The sequence below is a fragment of the Rhineura floridana genome, chromosome 1, assembly GCF_030035675.1.
Source record: "Rhineura floridana isolate rRhiFlo1 chromosome 1, rRhiFlo1.hap2, whole genome shotgun sequence".
In the NCBI taxonomy this organism is placed as follows: domain Eukaryota; kingdom Metazoa; phylum Chordata; class Lepidosauria; order Squamata; family Rhineuridae; genus Rhineura; species Rhineura floridana.
Genome location: NC_084480.1, coordinates 145639652 through 145661294, shown reverse-complemented (window position 1 = coordinate 145661294; position 21643 = coordinate 145639652). Strand labels below are relative to the sequence as shown.

Here is a 21643-nt window from a genome sequence, read left to right as displayed (position 1 = left end):
AAAGATAATTCAGGCATACTAATAAATAATAAGAAATCATCTATATACACGTGTTTTAACTTCTATTCGTTCATGTACAAAACCATCAATCTCTCTATTCTGCTCCAAACAATCAAATATCAAAGGAGAAAGCCTGAAAACCTGCCTCATCTCTCTAACTAAACAAACTTGAAATAATTCAGTTCGTCCTCACCTGTGATCGGGGCAAAGCATATAAGATTCTAATCCAATTCATAAACTCCTGAGGAAATCCAATTTTTTCAAGGTAACAGAAATAAACTACCAATACATTTTGTCAAACACTTTTTCAGCATCAAGATAAATAATCACAGCCACATCAGTTCTTTTACTATTTTTAAAAGCAACCTCATTTGCTACCAACCTTAAATTATCTGCTCCCTACCTTTGGTAAATGGCAACCACCTGATCTGGATGTGCTAATGTTGCTTTTACAGTCTGAAATCTGTTAGCAAGGACTTCTATTATTACCTTGCCAGCTACAATAATTGTGAAGATTGCCTTATAATTTGCACTAGTGTGGTCTTGGGAACAACAGAGATACAAGCAACATACTTTGACATTGAAAATTACAGAATCTTGTTATTTTATGCCCCTTATGCAGTTCATCTGTTGCAGAGTTACAGCAAGGAGAGATGAAGAAAGAAGACTCTCTTGCACACACATACACACACACTCCACCACAAACTTACTTACTGGCACCACTTTTTCCCAAGTGCTCTGTGCAGCAACAACTGCAGAAAGATTTGTTTTTCGTTCTTCTTCATAATCATCTTGTGAGTTGCGTATGAGGTCCCGGTACACAGCTAAGCAGTCATCGTAACGCTCTAATCTGTACAACTAGAAGGGGAAAAGCTGGATAGCAGCTCAATAGACAAGACAATAGTCAAAACTAGGACTGCAAAATGTAAAACCATTCATAGTATTTCAATAATCTTTATACCAAGCCTGTAATCCATATTACAGATTTGGGGTAGGGTTGAAACTATATAAATATTCTTTATAACATTTAATAACAAGTTTTAAAACTTCTCAAGTAAAGAACTAGTTGCGGTGCTGTACAGGTTTCTCAATCTAAAATTACTGTGATAGCCATTCAACACAACCTAGATATGGTCTGCAATTTTCATGCCTAGCCCTGACCTGGTACCAGCCACAGAATCCTCAGAGGATGAACCAGACACTAGACAGCCCAAGGACCTTGAGGAGCAGGCAGATCCCCTGGAACAAGTGCCAAAGATCCCCTTGAAGAACCCTCTAGGGGAAAACCTGCCGAAGAACCCTTGGAGCAGTCAAATAAGGTGGAGCCAACCATATATATTTTTATACACACACAAACACACACACACACAAAGTAGTAACATCACAAGCATGCACATCCCATCAGCATTACAGAATAAACACTATACAATGATCACGTCCCATCCATGGCTTCCTGGGAAGCAAGCATCAATTTTCTTCAAGAAAGCAGAAAGAGCAAACACTGTAACAGTTACTAAAAATACTGAGAAGCCATTCCTTAATTGATGGAATAAGGTTAACTTCCACTGGTGAGCCCAGACAATTCTATTTTCTACAAGAAGGTTATCTAATACATGTTATTCCCCTTAACCCTCAACCTACAAGACGTTTAGAAGCACCAGAAGATTCAGGTTTTATTATTTGCTTCGTTTTTGGAAAAATGGCAAGTCCAATAGGTTTGTACATATGCATAATGCCACCCTACATGGAAAACTATGATCACTTGCTCATATTGACAATTTCAGCATTTAAACATGCTGTTTTTTAAAAAAAATCTTATCCCTTTAGGTAAAGTGAAGCACCAGTAAAATATCTTAAATTATGACCTTGTTAAAGTTATACACAATGAAAAATATGAAACTGAACTGAATTTTCTATTTTGAAATGTTTCCTATTTCACAGCACATGTCCATGAGAAAAAGAAAGACAGCGGAAAGTATCTCTGTTATTCAACATAATCTTGGTAGAAAAGTCACATCAGTATCCGCGGTCGCAGAATCATACTGTGACTGAACCATTTACAAGATGGCTGACCTGCCCAAAAAGAGCACACATTTAGCTCTGGAAAGCTGCAGTTCATAAAAACTCTGTTTTAGTGACTGCGATCTCCTACTGCATCAGATCGTTTGTCTGGTCCAGTACCATTTACAGCGAGTGGCAGTAGCTTTTCAGTTCTCAAAAAGTCTCCTCCAACCCTACTGCTTTCAACTGGAGATGCTAGGGATTGAACCTGGGGATTTCTGCATGCTTGGCATGTGCTCTACCAGAGTTATGGTCCATCCTCCACTGTAGCATCTGAAACCTTTCATCCAGTTCTTTACAACAGGCTTTCATATAAGAAGAGTTTTCAAAGCAGTAATTACCACTTGTCCATACAGTTCCTTTAGCTTGTCTGTCTGCTGACTGGCTCCTTGAATGGTCTTCAGAGCATTTTCAATCCTGTTCAACCTGTATTCACAGTATGCCTTTTCAAAGGCTATCAAATCACTGTAACACACAAGCCAGAAGTGGGATGTTATTTCTCATAGCCATTCCCCAAAAAACATTTATATTTGCTGGATGCATTACTAAAGACTTCATCCTATTGGTGCACTGGCATTATATTGAAAACTACACAAGAAAGGGGAACCAATAGTTTAAATTCATAAAGAAATGTTTTTGGAGATGTCTCAGTGCTGTAATTACATAAAATAATATGATAAGCTTCAAGAGATCAGGTAATATTCATGAATTTCTCGCTGCCTGAACCTATTATGGCAACAATATTCTAACAAAATGGGTATGGAGCAGCACTGAAAAAACAAACACAGAATGACAACACAACACTAACACTTTCCACTCTCATATGCTTACTATGGCAGACAAAAGCGTGTCTATATTCTGTCACACACGCCTCATATGCCACACTTAATCTGTTTGCTTTTGGATGTTCCCAGTATATTTTTTTAGGCTTATTGATTGATACAATGCCTTACTGGATTGATATTATTCTTGATATTCCATAAGCTGTTTTTGAATGAAAAGTTTCCTCTGGCTTAATTTCCCCCCAGTGCAACTGGAAAACCTCTTTTTGATATGTAAATCCTATGTGTCTGTGAGTCAGCGATTCCACAGCTGTGTGCTCGGACATACTAGCGTGCCGCAAAATAACTTCCAGTGTGGCTCAAAAAACTGTTGTGCACCTAAAGCACATACAGACCACTGGAGACTACCGGATGCATCTCTGCATTGTTTACTTCTCACATCTTGCCTCCTTCCAGTTCTCTTCCATTGGGGGCAGGTAATTCTGTTGTGTCTCTATAGCAGGTGTGATTCAATTGCTCTGATGCAGAGACCTACCAATACTAACCATCCTTAGCGAGGCTGCCACTTGCATCTCTGCATGAAGTATAGGCCTTCCAATTACATGACAATAATATACAAAGAAATGTAATGTAACAGCAGGTAATTTTTACAAAATACACCTGTAATTATTACAAAACGCACATTGCATTTTAGCCTGCACTTCCTATGAATTAAAATTGGAGGTGCTAATTATTAGAGTGTTTTCTTTGCACTATCCCAGGCCAAAACGTGTACCTCTCAGCTTCTCTTTCTGCATCCCCACATCAGTCTCTATTCCATCTCTGCACCAACACAGCTCCCCATCTCTCAGCTTTCCTCAATCTCCCTCTCCATAAAGAAAGGCTGTAAGGCCCTCCTACAACACATTCTCTTTTGCAGTATCTGATGAGCTTCAAACAGTAACTGAAGACTCAACTGTTCTGACAGACTTTCCCTGACTCTTAAGATGTTTTTTCAATGTGCTACCAAAATTTTGCCTTTCTAGGATTTTATTGTATTATCAGCTGATCATCAGGTGTTTGTGAAGCACCATAGGTTAATTTCAAACCGCACAAGCAAAAATCGGTCCCCTGTCATCAGGTGGCTAATGGGGTCGCTCTGCACACCTGTCAAACCTGGACCGCAGGAACTGAGGAAGATAAGGATCTGCCCCACTGGCTGGATCCAGTTCCCCAGCCCTGGTCTATATCTGCTGACACACTCAAAAGAATTCTAAAACACTAATGAGGACAGGTAAAGAAGAAAGTGGCTTCAGGAAAAACACCTTCAATAGATGTATTGGCTAAGATGTGGCAGACTCTTAGATTCTGAAACTAGTATTATATCCACTATAAGTAGGATAGAATACATAGCTTAGACTAAGGAACAAGAGATCTACAAGCAATCCTATTCATGTTTACTTAAGATGTTCCCTGTGTTCAGTGGGGCTTCTTCCTTAGAAATCGTGCTTACAATTGTATCTAAGTTTGTATGTGTTTATAACCAGTACAAAATGTCAGAACTTTCAATAATTTGAGAACAGTATTAATTTACTAAGGAGAGAGTGTTTTCCTCAAAGTGTATTCTCTTTTGTTTTGTAGCTCTGCTTTGGTATGCATATTTTGAAAAAACTGAATAACCCCCTCTAGCTTTTAAAAGGTATGTTTTTCCATAACCAGCCAATATGCAACACTTACCTTGTTAATACTTTGGTATGAGTATTAATTACACTCAGGGCTTCCTTAAAACTTCCATTTTGGATAAGACATACCACTTTGCAGTGCAGAGCAGTCACATCATCCTTGCTGATCTGCAATACTAAAAAACAAATGCAGTGCACTGAACCACAGGAACCTAGGCACTATTGTTTAAGTTCTAAAAACATCCTGTTTAGATGATCTCACTACTCTAACTGTGATCCAGGGACCCCAGGAATATTACAGAAGACTATTAAAGACTCCTTAGTGAGAAGATCACTAATGGTGGACAAACTTCTATGATTACATCTTGCTAGAAAAATAGGTTGCTGGGTAAGATAAACCGTGAGTCAGCAATGTGTAGCTGCAGAAGAATGCTGAATATATCCTGGGGCACCTTCTTAGTTCAAATGTGAGGCCCAAAAGACTTGGCTTTTGCTATGAGTTTAATGTGAACCCGGTGATTTTCTGCTGCAGACTAATGGGTAGATATTTTATATATTTACATACTGCTTAATAGCCAAAATGGCCAAGAATTAATGGTCTAGCTGTTCACCAGGATGAGAAGCAGACAGCACTTTGCTGCAAGCCTAAACATACTCACTAGGCAGTAAGTCCCTCTGAATACAGTAGGACATTACTAAGGAATATGATAAGATTACGCTGTTACACTCTTTCACTGGTTAGTGTTCTGGCTCAATTCAAAGTGGAGATTCTAACCATTAAAGCCCAAGTGTGTAAACCTATGCATATAACTTGAGTGTGAACTCTGCTGAACGTAGTCTTCTGAGTACACGTGGATAAGACTGGAATGCTACACAACTTTTCTAATTGTGATTCTTTTTGGTGAGCAGACATATGCTTGGAAGCAGCAATTTCACACAGCTGTCCAGCATGCACATACAAACACTGAAAATCCACACGTGCAATTTTCAGCAATGATAACTTTATCAGTAAGGAGGCTATTTCACACTTAGAAGAGCCTTCTATTTAGGACTTTTGTCATGTGGGACACAGCCCTTGGTGCAAGACCAGGCTTCCCCAACATTCTGCCCTACAGATGTTTTGGACTCCAACTTCCATCAGCCGGAGCCAGCTAGTTGGGCCGCATGGAAATTGTAAACAAAACGTTTGGAGGGCACTAGACTGAAGAAGGCTGTGTCAGACAAACACTATTTTGGGAAAATAAGATTTTTTTTAAAATGGAAAACAGCAGCATAGTTCTGTAATAGATAAGCCAAACGTGCAGCTATAACATAAAGCAGTACGTGGAAAGGCATTACAGCTTGTTGCAATAACTTACAAATGCATAGCTGCACAACCCATTGATATGAGGGAGAGAGCTCCCATGAAGGGCTGTCACTTTGCTTTTCCCCCTGGTAAGTCTTCTGCGCCTTTAACAGCAGCACAACCAAGCAATAATTCAGAACACTATTTTCCCCCCAAGCATGCAGGTATAGTCTTTTGAAGGACCCCATCATGTATTCCTGTCTGTCACACAGCTGTTAAAACCACAGGAGCATTTCCACGAAGAAAAAAATAACACAGAGGCTGCAGTCCTAACTTCACTTACCCAGGAACAAGCCCAATGAATTCAATAGCACATTTATTTATTTATATCCCGCCTTTCTCCTAGTAGGAGCCCAAGGCAGCAAACAGAAACACTAAAAGCACTCTGAAACATCATTAAAAAAAGAATTTAAAATATATTAAAACAAAACATCTTTAAAAGCATCTTTTTGGAAAAAAAGCTTTAAAACATCTTAAAAAGCAGTTCACGGACACAGACTGCAATAAGGTCTCTACTTAAAAGTCTTGTTGAAAGAGGAAGGTTTTCAGTAAGCACCAAAAAAATAACATTTAAGCGGAGGAACTTCTAAAGGGTAGGTACCACTGCATTAAAGGTCTGCTTTTTATGTTGTGTGAAACAGATCTCCTAATAAGATGGTATCTGCAGGAGGCCTTCACCTGCAGAGCGTAGTGGGTATGTAAGGGGTAAGCTGATCTTTCAAGGTATCCTGGTCCCCTGTATAGGGCTTATTTACTTCCAAGTAGATACAGTTGGAAATACACTATTATTACTGCTTATGTTTATGGAATACTCAAAATGCTTCCCATGCATTACCTCACTGCAGTCTTTACAACAACCCTGCACAGCAAGCCAGTATTTACATATCACCCCCATACTACAAGAAGAGGTATGGCGCTAAAGCTGAAAGACTAGGGGTTGCCTGGAGTCACACACACGCATTCCCAAAGTGATCAAGCCTTGTCACTCATTAAAATCGAAATAAGAACAACACACGATCGGTATGAAAAGGGCACCTAGGCAATGCCTGCCACCGGCTCACAGGTGAGCGCTGAGTGCAGCGGCTAAGCGCGAGTCACAAAGCTAGTCACCCCGGGTCAGATCTCACCTCAGCCACGAACTCTCTTTCAGACAAGCCATTATCCCCCACCCCCTGCAGGGTTGCTGTGAGGACTCCAATGAACATAACGCGCGTGAGTATAGTGGCACAGCTACCTACCGTAATACGAGAGAAGGGGGACAATACGGAAAAGCTGCGGGCTAGCCTCGCCCGCGAAGGGAAACTCAGGCTACCCACCCTAGAGAGAAAAAGAAGCGGAGGGGAGAGAGGACCCAGGCGCAAAAACACGTGACTCCCTCTTTCTCCATCACTCACTTTTATTGACCGACTTCAAGGCACGCCCGAAGTCCCCGTTCTGGCCACAGCGATTCATTTCGCTCCAGAGCGAGGCTACCGACGCAGCCCCTGCTGCGCCGGCACCACTTCCGCTACCCGCGCCCGCCGCCATCTTGGCAGAGGTAGAGAAATAATGGAGATGGGGGGAAAGGGAAACTAAGAGGCAGAGGAAAGCTCCGACAATGGCCTTTCAACCCGGAAGTAAATCTACGTAGCATTAAGTCTACGGCGCGCTGCCGTGTACAAACCGTCTCTCTTAATGATGCAAGCAGACCTGGTGAGTGCCTAATCAAAAGCAACCCCCACACCCCTTGCGCAGGCGCAATCAGGGACGACGGACTGACGGCCCTTCCAAACAACATATACCGATAGCGCATGCGCGCACAGAGAGGCTTGATTTGCTTTCAGATCGCTGTCTCGCGAGCTGTTTGGGGATCGTGCGATGCACGGTTGTCACGCATTCCGTACAAAAACTCTGCCACCGGAGTCTGTGGAAGCCACTCAGCACAGGCAGAATTCCTTCCCCTCAACCCTCAACGGGTCGACAGAACTGCAGATTCATCACCTTTTCCCTCCCAGAAACATCAAACCAGACCTGATCTTAGTCCTAGGCGGCGGGTGCTACTTGCAACCCTACTCCCCTTGGTGCCATGTTTCTTTTGCTATTATGGTCATATAAGCAAGCAAGGCCAAGAGCTCTTCACCTGCAGCATTGCTGCTGCCAATCTCGCTTCCTCTGTGCCACCAGAGCACCTTTTTTACTGCTCCGTAGCCTCCAACATTTTGCAGATGAACAATATGACCCTGTCTTGTGAATTTGTGACACATTTTTGCACTGAAGATCACTGCTTTAGGTCATCTGCCATTACACGTTGCTGAAGGCTGTCGTTCACCAGTTCTGTTATTGAAACAGCTTAACATATTTGTATGCTACTACAACTAACTTGTGGCTGGGGAGATATATTTGAAAGTGCAGGCAATACAGAAATCTCAGAATGAAGCAAGATGTTGAATAAGATGGGAAGAGGAGTTCAGTGACTTGTTGAGTCCCTTGCTACTCCCTTGTGCTAGCAAGACCACTATTGAGCAAAATAGTAAACATTGCAGAATAAAACATGCAGAATTAAAATGATGCCCATTTGGCTCCTCTCCCACTTCATTTTTGGCTGCCATTCCACCAAGCTGCTGCAGAGTGAGAGATGAACTACAAGATCCACTCCATTTGCTCTACTGAGATCCTGGTTCACGCTCCTCCTCCTCTCGTTTCTATTCAAGATGGTCATTATAAGAACTGGTGTCTGAGTTTGTTTTTTCTCCTCTTCAAACACCATCTTTTTCTCATTTTGTGTCATGTCTTTTAGATTGTAAGCTTGCAAGCAGGCACTGTCTTGTTTGCTACTGATCCGATAACATTTTTTGGGTGAAGAGCAATTGGTAACATACAGGTGGCCAAATTTGGATTGGATGATTTAAAAAGAAACATGGGAGTACACACAGATTTGTCTACATCTGTCTGTAACCATTCTGTTATATCAGCTGATGCCACAAGTCTTAAGAGAGCTAGGCCATATACCTATTAATGACTGTCTGAACCAATTTCATCAGGCCAGTAGATATCCAAGGCTAGATAACTGGCAGGCTGCTCTTCGAACACAAAAAATACTGTCTGGAGTGAAGCATGTTTTCTATCTATCTGTCCCATCCAGAGCCGAAAGAATGAGGCTGGAGTGTGTGTGCAAGTAAATCTCATTTTATTAGAGTAATGGATACATCAAAGGCATTGCGCTTCATAGGGAACCCTACGCTAACTCACTAGAGTCCCTAACTATACTCTACACATGCTCTGCAGTGTGTGAACGAAGTTGACTCAAAGACCCCCCACTGGGAGCGGCAGGCTTATATAGGAAATGTTTTCGAACGTAATCTCTGACTCCTTCTTAATTCCTGTCTTTGCCCTGTCCGTTTCTCGCGGCAATGGGAACGAGGAGACAGGGGACGCGCATCCAACAGCTCATCTGAAGACACCTGCTCCCGAGCAACGGGCTCGAGGTCAGGGGGCGGTGCCACACTGGAATCCTCCTGAGAACTGCTTGGTAAAGGAGGAGCTGGCACTGACTCTGAAGCTTCCCCCCACAAGTCCTCTGCATCAACTGGGGGTGGTGCGCTCGGCTCCTCGGAAAGGGCGTTACTCGTGGGAACTGGCTGGAGAGCAGGCTGCCCCCCTCCTGCACGATCCTGCTCAGACACAACAATCCCCAACTCTGCTGCTTCTGGCTGCGGAGCTGCCTGAAACTCATGCCTCCCCCCTTCCTGTCCCTTCTGAGTTGGCTGCAGCGCAACACTATCAATGCTCATTTAAAAGCTCAAACAATTTGATATTTCTTTTTTTTATTGTTTTCTCATCAAAATTCTTCTTTGTAGAAGGATGGCAATGCTGCTCAGTGCATATTACATGGGAAAAAGACATACCTCTCAAATGTCTCTAACCTGAAATAGGAGACCTCACTATGTCTAAAAATAAGCAAGATCATCACCACAATGCTGTCCACACAATTAATACACAGAAAATACACTACTGTTAAATATAATAGAGTTGGTGCCCAATTGAGTAGCCAGTAATTTCACAAAGAAAAGCAAGAGTACAACAGGGAAGAAGCCATCTGCTATAATACATGATTAGAAGGATCACTAAATGAGTTAACATTTATCTATATGATAGCTATGACTGATCTACTGTCAGTGTAAAGAATTTCCAAAGGAGTTTCAGGGATATGAGAGCCTAAATCTCTGTGTCATGCAGTAAAAGTCATGCTTGACAGAGCAGGGAAAATATTCAGATATTTAGAACTTGGACTAGGATTCAGATAAGTGTACAAGTACTTCAACACCCACTTGTACATGTCCACTTTCTGCTCTTAAATCTCAGGAAAAATGTATCTGAAGTTACAACATGGATGTAATTGTCATAATCACTGTCAGACATTGTTTTGTATTTTAAGTTGGTATCACATTATTTTAAATGAAATGAACAGAACCCCTACTTCATATATGCTTCTGTATACTGATGCACTATTAACTACAATCTGTTCAACAACTCCTTTGTTTTATGATGCCTGCAAACGAAGGAAGGCATGATCCAGCTTCCCTTCTGTGAACAGAGTTCTGTCAGTGGAAGGGCTCAGAAAAGGGCTCCTGTTGAGCTCTCTTCCCTCCCTCTCTCCAGCTGCTCCACTCTGCACTGCACCAGGCATTACTTGCAACAGACCAGAGCGTACCGCCAAGGCCGGTGCCAGGCATGACTGGACCCTTGGGCACCAGCCTGCCCTGGACGCGCAGCTCCTGCCTGTTCCACCTACCTCTCTCCTGTGTTCTAGTGCTGTGCATGCTGCACACACAGGGCTTCCATCAACCAAGATGGCGGCAAAGGCTTCTCAAAGAGGCTGATGCTCCCACCGCCATCTCGGTTGATGGCACACATGCATGGTACGCTACATGCACGCACATGTCTGCTATCAACCAAGATGGCGATAGGGGCATCAGCCCCTTAAAGAAGCCTCCGCCGCCATCTTGGTTGATGGCAGCCCTGCGCGCATAGTGTGCGCAGCAGCAGAACACAGGAGAGAAGTAGGTGGAGCGAGCAAACAGGCAGGTGGCCTGGAAGCTCCATCCCTGAGATCCACGGTGGGGCCTGCCATGGATCACGGGAGCACTACTCTCCCATCCTAATGAGGGGCCCTCGGCTAGGGCCCAACCTGGCCACCCTTTGGCGCCGGCTCTGTGTACTGCCCTTTTTCCTATCCAGCTGTCCCTCACATTCCAAAGATCCTGGAGAAGGGAGTGATGCCTAGATGGATATGCAGGTCCATTGTGGAGCATGCATGCCTATGGACAAGCCAGGGAAGGAAGAAGGCTCCACTGATCTCTGTCCACAGCAAGCTGTATCATGCCCATAATTTGGCAATTGTCTTTAAAAGGGGAACGTGTTTAGGTGACTATGTCAAGTCATCAGACTTAACTAGTTTGTATGAATGCACAATGTGAGCGCAGGCAGAGACATCCGAGTATCTTGCTAACAAGTCACCAGCAAAGCATCACACCGAAAGAATTGTGTCTACAAAATATGGTAATTTGTGGTTAATGGAAAAGACAATTAAGAGGTATGCAACAAATGTAAATATTGCATGGTACATGTGATATTTTCTAACAAAACTACAATTATGATCAACAATACATGAATGCATAAACTGAAAGATTGACAGCATCACTATAAAACCTTCACAGTCAAAGATCTGCAAGGTAGCTAAGCTTTGACTGTATATTAATACAATAACCAATCTATTGGGCAAGTTATTACCTATAGTGAAAAGTTTCAATTTACATTTGAAAAGCCTTTTTTACCACATATAAAATAAATTAAAACAGGAAGCAGAAATTCTCCTTTTATACTTTGCAAACATAACGGGTACAATTCACTGGGAAGTTCTCCTGAAGATGCCATGGTGACAATGAAAGTGAGCTGGACAAGAGCCCTGCCATTCATTTCCATGTGCCTTATGCAAGAGAATGTCCTGCTGACTTGTGCCCATAATCAGTAGTTCCATGGGTGTTCCCCTTTGGTAAAACATAAAGAGTTTACATCATAGAATTTCAAAGTGTACAATACTTATAAATAGAAAGACTTCAAAATGGGTTTTTAAAGTGGCTTTTAAATGACAGATGTCTTCCACTTCCCATTGAGAAATTAAGTTCCCCCCTCCCCATTTATATAGCATCAACAAATAAAAACTTGCAAAATATTTGTACAATGAACATAAACTGTCAAAATATAATTAAAACTTGGAAATCCCCTTATTAAAAGCTATTCCCATACCAAGGGCATTATCACATTTTCAGCTGCATATAGAAGTAAACAACCCATTAATCAGCCACTAAGGGCTTCTTCCATCAGCTCTTTACATATCACTTCCAAAGTGCCATAACCATGTACACATTTGCTAATTAGTGGCACAAACCAGCTAAATCTAAGCACTTCCTATTTATTTCAAAAAGGAGTGAGAGTGTTGAACTCATGCTTAACTCTCCTACTGAGATCAAAAGGACATGTGCACAATTCATTGCACACTTACTTCGAGAGCAATCCCTACTCAACTCAGTGGGACTTACTTTGAAAGACACATGTGTAGGACAGGGCTTCAAAACCAGTTCCATCTAACTGGATTGTGACCTCAGCTTGTTGCCAGTTTGGTTACACGATTGTACATTATAGCTTAGAAATAACCCATGGTCAAATGATAAATTTTATGTTAAAACAGAGATGTTTTTTCAAAGAAAAAACAAAACATATTTAACTATTCTGATTCCCACATTAAAATAAAGCAGTAAACTAAAACATTAACAATGTTTAAATCAAGCAAAATGCTAAAAGTTGAATGTGAAAGGAGAGGAAGAGTGACTACAGAGTATCCTACACCTAGAGTCCCTCTGTGGAAACAGTACATTCGCTTTATTGCCCGTTCTTTCTGTTGTATGGATGGCCACTGAATGACACAAGATGTTGATAGTTCTCTTTCCAAATCTTTTCACCACTGTTGCCAGCTGAAGTCGTCATTGCTGCCAAAAACCAAGAAAAACCCTAGGATGGTAGCAAATATGACTGTGTTTCCTGTGAGGACAAGTGCACAGGCTCCCCAACGAATCTATAGTCAAAGGGAAAAAAAGAGTTTCATTGCATATACGAAGAAGATACATGTTACTCTATTCACTGGGTTGCCACCAACGCAACTGCTCTGTGAAGGGAGTTAGCTCCTTTTATTCACAGAGCAATTACATTGTGTGCAACCTACTTTTCAAATTTATACTATTTGTTTATATGTAGAACTCAGTTCCTAGGAACTTAGATGGTCTCCTAACCAGATTTTGTTCAGGAGCAGATCCCACTTGTTTCAACAGTTTTATGTGCCTTGAGACCATTACCTGGCTCTATCATACATGAGTCATCTTAACATTTTACAGTGGGAAAAATATTAGAAAAGTCTTGTCTGTTTCAAACATGGCCCATGAAACAAAGACAGCATTTATTATGATCACCACCACCACCATTATTAAGTTTATATCCTGCTGTTCCTCCAAAGGAAGCCCAGTCCTTTAGGTCAGGGGTGGGTAACCTTTCTGGCATGGCAGGCAAGATCTTTATTTCCTGCCACTCTACAGGTCAACTCTGACCAGTGAGTTGGGGCCACCCACCTGTCACTATGACATTAGGTGACTGATAGGTGGGCAGTCCCACCCGCCCATCAAAGTTGTCCAGTAGAGTCGGGGAGGAGTCTGCTTTGTCAGTGTGTTCTTACAGGAACACGCTGGCAAAGCAGCACCCAGCAGGGCTGAACTCTCCACTCACCAGCAGGGTTCAATCCTGTTCTCTGCAGGGGTCTGCTACACCAGAGCGTTCCCTGCAGGAAATGTGCTGGCGAAGCAGTACCCAGCATGACTGAACCTCCCCTCCTCCACTGATATCACTCGGTGATGTCAGTTGACTGATGTTTGCATTGGCCCGCAGGCTGGAGGTTCCTTACCCATGATTTAAGTAATTTTTTTTGAGTGTTCAAATGAGCTTCAAATTATCATTTCAGGAACTCTCATAATAATTTCTTAACAGAATTATTGTTGAGAACTCCTGAGATAATAACTTCATAGTCTTCATTATTATAATCACCCCTATATCGCTTAGACAGCTCAGCCCCCAGTGACTGAAACTAAGAGAACAATGGCTGGCCTAAGGTTACCTGGTAAACACATGACATTTGACCCTGGGACTTCCTGGATCACAGCTCACTCAGAGGGTATGGGTGGTTCCCAACGTTTAGGAGAGACTTGTGGAAGCATTATAGGGGACTGAAGTCCTATAGGCAGCCTTAGCAATTCCTAGTGGGCACACAATCTCTGCATGTGGCCCTTTGGATCCTGCCCCCAAGTTGGGACTGGGATCCTCGCCTGGACAAGATCTAACTGTGAATTATGTCTTGCACAAGACCTTAACTGTAAACATAACTTTGGCTTCCTTTGTTTCCCAAGAGGAAGAAAAAATCACTTCTGAGTGTTCCAAACATTTCACATATAGTATGTACCCAGTAATCCTATAAGGTAAGTCATATTGTAGAAGAGGATCGCAAATTGACCGATTGTGGCTTGCCTAAGGTCATCTGAGTAACTGCACAGCTGAGGTGAAATGTAAATCTGATAAGTCTGGGGAATTCTCAGCATATAGTTCACTCTTAGCCAGTACATTATAACAGTTCACCACACACAGAGATGGCTTTCAGCCTGCACACATAACAAAACCTTGTTAATTTCAGCTCTGAAGGCCTATGCCTAATATATGTGTAGGGAGGAATCGGCTCTACCGATGAGGCAGGACAATTCAAGCATACTGCTATGCTGGAAGTTACCATGCTACACCCAACAAGGCTGACGCTCTGCATACAATGACTGTGATCCAGAATCCTCTGCACTATTGCAGCAGGGTGTGGCATGCGCAGTTCACATGAAAAGTCAGCCACTGTGGAAGAAGTGCTCAGATCTGAGCTCCCTGCTAGTTTGTGGTGAGAATGGGGAGATCTCTGGGCTGTCTGCAACAATCCAGAAGCTTCAGTGTCAACTTGCATGGGGATGCCCATTCCAAGATGACAAATGCCATTCTACGAGTTTCTTAAACCAACCAGCATCTTTTTACCTGTTCTATTTGAAACAAACATGGAACACCATAGGGAAAAAACATGCTCAAAAGAAGGAAACACTAACCAGTAGTGCTCTGGCAAACACAATTGGAAGTCCAAATGCTGAGACAACAATGCCTGTCGTAAGAAATATGGCAAGTTCCTTGCAGGCATTACTTGTAGCATCTGTGTCTTCAACTACTCTTCTTGCTATGCAGTATGGAATTGGAGAAAGAGTGTAGAAGAACAGAACAAACAGAGGCCAATATTCGCTAGGATCAAAGAAAACAAACAACATTTTATTTATTTATTTGTTTATTTATTTGTTTCATTTTTAAACCGCCCATAGCGAATAGCTCTCTGGGCGGTGTACAAAAAGATTTTACAGGCATTCTTCCTCTTAAGTTCTCTCCAGATAAAGTCTACCACTACCCTTATGCAAATACATTTACAAAATGTTTTCATTAGCATTCCTAGTCCTTCACTGGGCACTGTGTAAGCAGAGCACTAGAGAATTCTCCTGTTTTGTTTTATTTATGTAAAGCAGGTGTGGGAAACCTTTGGGCTTCCAAATGATGCTGAACTACAACTCCCATCAGTCCCAAGCAAGCATGGCCAATAGTCAGGGATGATGGGAGTTGTAATTCAGCAGCATCTGGAGTGGGATGCTACATAGTAAAACACAATAAAACAGCCAGATCCATATAAGCAGTGTAATTAATAGCAATAAAATAAATGAAAGTCACAGACACAGACAGCTGAAGAAAATGCAAGCCCAACAAAACAGCTAACCAGAGGTTTGGGCGAAGAAATGGATCTTTAGTTAGCACTGAAACTTCTTGACTCATGCACTTTTTGGCAAGAGTGACCATTTTTGAGGACAAGCAAAAGGTACACTGTAAGAAAGTTTAGACAGTGGGGCACTGGGAGTTACATCAGGTGTGCAGGTTCATGCTGGGAGGAAGTGGCAAGGGCAGCAGCGGTGAAGGGGTTTTGGTAGCTAAGGTGTGGAAATGTGTGCAGTACACTGGGATTAGATTGTAAAGGTAGAAGTTAATCAGAAGTCCTACTAATGATCCCCTTCCCCATCAAAGCCAGTAGCTTTTGAAAAAAAAAATTAGAGGTGTGACCTCTGGGGTGTTTGGTCCTTTAGTCATAATAGCAAAATTGATTCACTGAAGAAAGTGGGGCAAAAATGCAATACAATTTACTTCAATTTAGCTGAATTGTGGATCAAGCTGTAAGCCACAAACTATATTACAGAGCAGACTGAAGCTTTGAAATCATTCAGTTTTACTGTTTTAGGTTTCTTCAGAAGTACAGTATACACTTTCTGGATTACAACCTGAGGAACTTTCTGTCTTTGAGTCTATATTCGCTCCCAGATGCAACCAAGGTGGTGTTCCTCAGATGTTGTTGGACTCCAACTCCCATTCACCAGTATGGCCAATAGGCATGGTTGTAGTCCAACAACATCTGGAAAATGCCATGTGGGCTACCCCTGAACTATTCTGTACACTGATTGGCAGCAGCTCTCCAGGGTTTCATGCAGGAGTCTCTCCCAACCCTACCTGGAGATGCTGGGGATTGAACTTGGAACCTTCTATATGCATATAGCTGAGAAGGGGCTGTGCTCAGTCAAGGGCAGGCACTGGAAAGCGTTAAAACTCAGTAGGAGAGTATCTGCTTTGCATTCAGAAGGTCCCAGGTTCAATCCGTGGCATTTGCAGTTGGGCTGGAAGGCAGTCTGAAATGCTGGAGAGTCACCAGCTAGTGCCAATGATATTAACTTGAAAGACCAATGGTCTAACTTGAAATAAGATTTATCTTGGCTTGCTTCTTTTTCTCAATCAAAAGTATCAAAGGGCTGCCAGCCATTTACCAGAATCAGAGTTGGTTTTGTTTGTTTATTTCAACCCACTAGCTACAGAGGAAGAAAGAGAATCAGAAATTAAAAGGAAAACAAGACAATGGCAAACAAGGATATGTTTAAAAAATGCATTACTTGTACTGCGGAAGGGCACAACCAAGCATCAGGAACATTAGTCCAATAGCTCCCCCAAAGGACAGGCTAATCAAAGCTGTAAAGACAGACATAAAACTGTATCAGTCCAAAATATTTGATCAGTTTTCCGCCTCTACTGATAAGACCTAGAGGTAGAAGGGAGGCCAGAGTACTGCTTCTATTCCCCTCACCCACAGCCTTCCCATTCAGCCACTTTGAGTGTAAGATATCAAAGATGCAGAACACTGAATGCAGGTTTTAGCATAGCAACTCCATCTTGGAAGAAGGAAGGGGGAAATACAAAATAGTATAAATGGCCCCTTCTCCAAGAGTAACATTTAGTTAAGCTGTAAACTTGTTTGACAGCTCCCAATAGAATATTAAGTTAATAATACAGGTAATGCATTGTGTAAGATGAAAAACAGTTCTATGTGCAAATTTACACTTTAGAAATCTGAATTGGAGTCTTGTGACTGTTTTGTTATATATATTTACTGCTGGTGATAGCCTGGTTTTCTGCCATTTTATTATTCTGGATATTCAAATGAAAAGGCAGGAAATCAGTAAATAATTTACTATATGATATTGCATTTATATAGCATTTTCTTACTTTTCAAAGCGCTTCATAAACATTACATCAGTCATTCTTATAACATTCCTGTAAGGTAGGTTAATATTACTTTATCCATATTGCAGACAAGGGCTGAGACAAAGTAGCTTACTTAAGTCCACCCAGTGAGTTCACGGCAGAAGTGAGATCCTATACACTTACCTGGGAGTAAGTCTCAATACTGAACTCCAAGAGACTTACTTCCGTGTAAGCGTATACAAGATTGTGCTGTTAGTCTCTTAGCCTCTAGTATAGACACTTGAATAGCTATGTCCAGTTATACAATACATAACTGGTCTTCAATTGGCACTAACTAGCTACACGCTAGCTAGTTACCAGGGAAGTAGTTGTCCAGGGTCTTGGGGGGGTCTTAGACCCTTTAATTTTTTGGGAGCAGGGTCCCAATGTTTCCAGCATCCTACAAGCCAATCAGCATGAAAGGGGAGTGTATTGGTCACTGAGAAGAGTCTTCTAATGCTTCCTTGTCCTTTCCTGCTGACTGGAGCCAATCAGAGTGAAAGGAGGTGAGTCAGCCACTGAGAAGATTCTTTTAAGTAGCTAACACTCCCCCCTTTCATGATGATTGGGTCCCAGGGACATCTGCTGTTGTGGGAAAAGGCTACAACTCTGTAACCAAAAAAGGTGTGTCTGGCTGTGACTATCATGAAGGGACCCTTCACTTCTAAATTTGCTGCTACACTACTGCTAGTTACTAGCAATAACAACTTTAATTTATCCTAATTTCTGTAGCCTTTTGAGAGATGGGGCAGATGAAACAGATAGGGGAGGTGGGAGTGCAGACCAACAGTCCCTGAAAAGTGGGTCTGGATAAGTGACAGGGGAGGGTTGAGAAAAACAAAAGGGCATTCAGCCTGTGTGCTTTTTTGGTGGAGCAGAACCTCACCACTCAGGCAGGTGCCTGTTTTCATGGAAACAAAGCACCCCATCCCAAATATTGTCAGAATGCATCAGGCAATCAATTCACTAATCTCCTCTTTTGCCCTAATGTGCTGTAGCTATTCATTCTCCCTGGTCCTATGTTTAAACCAGAGCTTGGAAAAGTTACTTTTTTAAACTACAACTCCCATCAGCCCCAGCCAGCCTGGCCACTAGATTGGGCTGATGGGAGTTGTAGTTCAAAAAAAGTAACTTTTCCAAGCTCTGGTTTAAACAATCTTCCTGGTAGAGATGACTTTAAATCAAAACAGTTTGTAAATGTAAATGCTACCACTTCACTGGCAACGTTGCATAAGCCAATTAGGGATGAGAATTCAGACAGAATGCTGAATTCCAGGGGTCCCATTTTTTGTGGAATCAAGCCATATGTGACAATCATATGGTTAAAAGTCTAGTGAAAGCAAGTCTGCTAAAACAGCCTTATTCATTTGGGGCTGAAGGCTCCAGACCCTACATGATCAAACTGCCATGGCATATTCAGTGTCAGTTCTCAAGAAGCCACTCCACTTCCCTTCACTCCTGCATGCAGTGCATCAAAAGCTCCTGTCTATTTATCATATGTACCCTAGCCTACCTCCATGTATATATATACTGTTGTGTTTTAAGTTACAAGATTAACTAGGCAAGCCATTTTAAGCTGAGAGGCAAGAAAGAAAAGTGTAAAATAAACATATAGTTATTTAAATGCACAGGAGCCCATCCTCCTCCTTTGCATCTGGTAACTTCTATTCAAGATTCAAGAGGCCACAGGGTAATCTAATAGTCCAACCTTACGCATGTTTAATCAGAAGAAAACTCTACCAAGTTTAATAGTGACAAATTATAGTGAAAGCCGTATAGTCTCTTGCAGCAAAACCAGCAAAAGAGTTTTGTCTAAGCTAACAGTTTTACCATGGCAAGATCTTTTGCGCAAAAGTCCATGTCACAATAAATCAGTGTGGCTGCAATCCTATACACACTTACTTAGGAGCAAGCCCAACTGAACTCAGAGGGGCCTCCTCCTGCACGGCCAGGCATAAAATTGCGCTGCTTGTGTTTTAAGGCACGTTAAGATTCCGCTGAGCGTTTAGCTGTGCTTGTTCCCACACGAGTGCAACGGATTGCAGCCCCAGGATCTCATTCTGCTTCCAACATCCGCTAATTGTGATCTCTCTGGAAGGCTGACAAGACGAGCATTAAAGAATCAGCCTTTCCTTATTGTCTGCCTCTGAGTTATACTATCTCTGCACAGGTTCTAGTACTGCAACCTTACGCCTACTTCCTTCAAAGTTTAAGTCCTAAGAGATGGGCCTGGCTTCCAGCAACATTTCTGGGATCGCTTTCAATCCAGCCCATGCCTAGAGATATCGGAACCGACGGGGGGAAGTGTCCCACGGACCACTAAAAGTGGGTCTGGATATTTGGGGAGAAGACAATAGGGCACTCTCAGCCCGCACGTTTTTCTGACTGTCCAGCATATCATCGCAGGACCTGTTGCCATGGAAACAAAGCACTTCCCCCCCACCGTCGCAATACGTCATCGCCAGGGTATCGGGGAGACATTCCTTCCCGGGCCTGGCATGGAAGACCCTCGTCTGCCCACCCATGGCCCGTTCTGTTCCACCCCTCAGAACCGCCACAGCGATACTACCTTTGATGCCGGCCATGATGCTGCTATTATTCTCGCACAAGCCCTCCCAGCCAACCACAAAGTGGAAGGAAGAGAGGCAGACAGACCCCGGAAGTGCGCCTTATAAGACTAGATAAGATTTGAGGGGGGGGGAGCCGAAGGTGGCTGATACCATAGACTTATTGGGTAGACTAACACACAGGTCTGAACTTCGAGTTCATTCAGAGTATTTTTGATCTTTCCTCTGGGGAGGATTTTAGCGCAGCTTGAAAACAATGCAGTGATTACTAGAAGCCAACAAAGATTTATAAAGAACAAATTCTGTGAGACAAATCTTATCTCGTTTTTTGATCGCATAACCTCCCTCTTAGACTGTGGGAATGCTGCGGACATAATATATCTCAACTTTAGCAAAGAGCTTGGAAAAGTTACTTTTTTGAACTACAGCTCCCATCAGCCCAATCCAGTGGCCATGCTGGCTGGGACTGATGGGAGTTGTAGTTCAAAAAAGTAACTTTGCCAAGCTCCGGTTTTGATAGGTTGCCCCATTATATTCTGATTAGCAAATGTGGAATGGATGGAACAACTATCAGGTGGACCCACAGTTAGTACTCAAAGAGTGCTTATCAATGATTCCTTCTCAAAGTGGGGGGAGGTAACAAGTGGGGTACTGCAGGGCTGGGTCCAGGGGCCAGTATTCTTCAACATTTTTATTAATGACTTGAAGGAGGAGGTGCAGGGAATGCTTATCAAAATAATATGCAGATGATACAAAACTGGGAGGGATAGCTAATACCCTAACAGACATAAACAAAATTCAAAAGGATCTTGATAGGCTGGAGCATTGGGCTGAAAACAACAGAATGAAATTTAACAGGGATAAGTGCAGAGTTCTACACCTAGGGGAAAAAAACCAACGGCACAGTTATAAGATGGGGGATACTTGGCTCAGCAATACTACATGCAAGAAGGATTTTGGAATTGTTGTTGATCACAAACTGAATATGAGCAAACTGCGAAGTGGCTGTAAAAAAGGCAAATGCTATTTCAGGCTGCATTAACAGAAGTATAGTTTTCAAATTTATTGGAAGTATTGGTTCCCCTCTATTTGGCGCTGATTAGGCCTCATCTTGAGTACTGCATCCAGTTCTAGACACTGCACTTTAAGAAGGATGCAGACAAACAGGAACAGGTTCAGAGGAGGGCAACAAGGATGATCAGGGGACTAGAAACAAAGCCCTATGAGGAGAAACTAAAAGTTTAGCCTTGAGAAAAGAAGACTGAGGGGAGATATTATAGCATTCTTTAAGTACAGTAGGGCCCCACTCATATGACGGGTTACGTTCCAGACCTCCGCCGAAAAGTGAAACCCGCCAAAAAGCGGAACTCATTCAATAGAATGGTGCCCGGTGCCCGAAAAATGCCATAAAAGCGGAACAAGCGCTGTATGAGTGGGGTCTTACTCTAATTGAAAGCCACCGTATTA

At 42.5% G+C, this 21643-nt stretch overlaps 2 protein-coding genes across 2 annotated transcripts in view; both read right to left on the bottom strand.

Annotated features, from left to right (window-relative positions):
• The window catches only part of SRP72 (signal recognition particle 72), a 32006-nt gene extending 24417 nt beyond the window's left edge, over window positions 1–7589 (bottom strand). Inside the window, exons 1-4 of the mRNA XM_061635257.1 lie at window positions 7244–7589; window positions 4560–4680; window positions 2403–2526; window positions 715–858 (exon numbers count right to left, since the gene is read on the bottom strand). Coding sequence (XP_061491241.1) covers window positions 715–858; window positions 2403–2526; window positions 4560–4680; window positions 7244–7376 — 522 coding nt within the window. The 5' untranslated portion in view covers window positions 7377–7589. The remainder of the gene's footprint in view (window positions 1–714; window positions 859–2402; window positions 2527–4559; window positions 4681–7243) is intronic.
• A 2046-nt stretch (window positions 7590–9635) lies between these two features.
• LEPROTL1 (leptin receptor overlapping transcript like 1) lies at window positions 9636–20286 on the bottom strand. Its single transcript, XM_061635249.1, has 4 exons — window positions 20179–20286; window positions 16982–17057; window positions 15062–15248; window positions 9636–12960 (listed from the first exon to the last, which is right to left on the bottom strand). Exons 1-4 carry the CDS (start codon window positions 20192–20194, stop codon window positions 12844–12846), a joined length of 396 nt encoding a protein of 131 aa, XP_061491233.1. The 5' UTR covers window positions 20195–20286; the 3' UTR covers window positions 9636–12843.
• Window positions 20287–21643: the final 1357 nt, after the last annotated feature.